This window comes from Gavialis gangeticus, unplaced genomic scaffold (genome assembly GCF_001723915.1).
Source record: "Gavialis gangeticus isolate Ggan-Ray unplaced genomic scaffold, GavGan_comp1, whole genome shotgun sequence".
NCBI lineage: Eukaryota > Metazoa > Chordata > Crocodylia > Gavialidae > Gavialis > Gavialis gangeticus.
In genome coordinates this window covers 12,941,578-12,943,599 of record NW_017729034.1, presented here as the reverse complement: position 1 = coordinate 12,943,599, position 2,022 = coordinate 12,941,578, and the positions used below count along the sequence as shown (strand labels likewise).

General features: G+C 42.3%; 1 protein-coding gene across 1 annotated transcript in view; it reads left to right on the top strand.

Annotated features, from left to right (window-relative positions):
• Window positions 1-2,022, top strand: part of SPAG17 (sperm associated antigen 17) — a 469,533-nt gene that overhangs the window by 86,373 nt on the left and 381,138 nt on the right. The window contains exon 4 of the mRNA XM_019526871.1: window positions 518-646. Coding sequence (XP_019382416.1) covers window positions 518-646 — 129 coding nt within the window. The remainder of the gene's footprint in view (window positions 1-517; window positions 647-2,022) is intronic.

Sequence of the window (2,022 nt, the reverse complement as noted above, 5' to 3'; positions counted from 1 at the left end):
GTAACATTGTATCTCCTGTAACCTAGTTGCGTTCCTATCCTCACCCCCATCCCTCTAATATTAGTCCCTCACTCGGGCGATATGTATTTCCCTACCAGCTTTGTCATCTTTTTTTTGGATTCACAATCCTAAACATCTACTAATAAAAGTCAATTTGTTTAACATCCTTTAATTTATTACTTTCTAATACACTGCTGTATAATGTTACTTCTCTACTTAAAACCTAAAAAAATGACTTTTTTACAGTATGACATGGATCTCTGTCTAACACTAAAATGAAATACAGAATGATTTTTCTGTCTCAGATTCTTATCATGTGCACCACTCCAACCAATTAGCAAGAAGGATCCAAGAGCCAAAGAATGAGATGGTGGAAAGACTATATATTAGTGGTGTGTCATGATTTTGAACAGTTGGAACATGCAAAATACTATTCCATCTTTTCAGCATACAAAGAATATGTCAAGTGTAATATCAGACTTATATTAATAATAACTGTTTTTGTACCTCTCTGCAGGTGATTGAGGTAGCCAAAGCCATTCTGGATAGTGGAGAACAGCTTCCTGTAACATTGCTTGGAAAACTATTGAAATTTCAACTACTTTTCATCAAACAGAAGGATCTTCAGAGAAGAGCTGCTGAAAAGGTTTATAATCCCACTTCCACTCCTCCAAAATGCATAATTACATATTGGCTGAATACATCCACTGTCTAATATTTTTGTTATTAGAAAATATTATCCAAGAAATGTATTTTAAACTTACAATAAGCTTAAAGCAAACAAGTAGAAATATTCATTTTTATTAAGTTTTGAAAACAGTTATATTTAGATTGACCATGTGCGACAGGAGAAAAAAAAATAAAAAGCAGCCAAGCCAGGAAAAAAAGGTCTTTATTAAAGGAATCAGAAGGAAATAGTTGTAAAGGGGACTGGACTTAATAAGGCAGGGATGGGCAAATATTTTGGCTGGAAGTCCAGTTAATGAGTTTTGGGGACCTGTTGAGGGCCATATCCATCTCTGTCCCTCTGTCTCACTGTTTTCTCTTTTCTCGTCTCTCTCCTATTTCTGTCTTCTCTCTCTCTCTTTTTCTCTCTCTGTCTGCCTCTCTCTCTTCTGTCTCTCTGTCTCTCTCTTCTCTTCTCTTCTCTTCTCTTCTCTTCTCTTCTCTTCTCTTCTCTCTATCTGCCTGTCTGTCTCTGTCTGTCTCCTTGTCTATCTCCCTGTTTCTCCCCCTCTTTCCCTCCCTCTCCCTCCCTGTCTCCAGAACCTAGCCAAAGCTGTAGTTCAACAGGAGCTCCAATGCTCAGCTATGGACCCAGGCAAGAGTTTCTGCCATGCCGGGAGGGTGATGGCATCAGCTTCAGCTGGGTTCTGGAGGGGGAAGAGAGACGAAGAGAGGAGAGAATGAGAGAAGCTGCTGCCCACCCAGCACACCAGCAGCTCCTCCCTGGATCTACAGCTGACGCTGCTGGCAGGTTCCAGGTTGGGGCTCTGGGTGGGAGTTTTCACCACACTAGGAAGGGGGCAGGTCGACTGCGGATGCCATTAACAGGTTCTGCATCCAGGCTCCTGAACCTGCCCTCAGCATCCATAGCTCATGCTGCTGCCAGCCAGCTGTGGAGGAAACCCTACCTGGGTCCATAGCTGATGCCTGATGCTGCTGGGCTGAAGCAGTCCCATTCCCCTTCCCCCCTGCCCACCTGAAACCACAAGGTGGCTGGAGCCAACAGGCTAGATCTAGCGAGTTGGCAGTTGTCTACCAGCAGACCAGGTCAAATCTGTTGATGGGCCAGAGTCAGCCTGCAGGTTACATTTTGCCCACCCCTGTTATAAGGCATTACATAAAAAGAAACCTATAGGATGCAACTGCAGGAGATCTTAATGCTGCATTGTATATAGCAGGTTAAGGCAGCAACAGTAATATAGAATAGAGGAATAAAAATAGATGCATTTGTTAGAAACTGTTTCATACACACTGCAGGTTCAATGAATTCTGATGTAGAATGCAGAAAATTAAAAC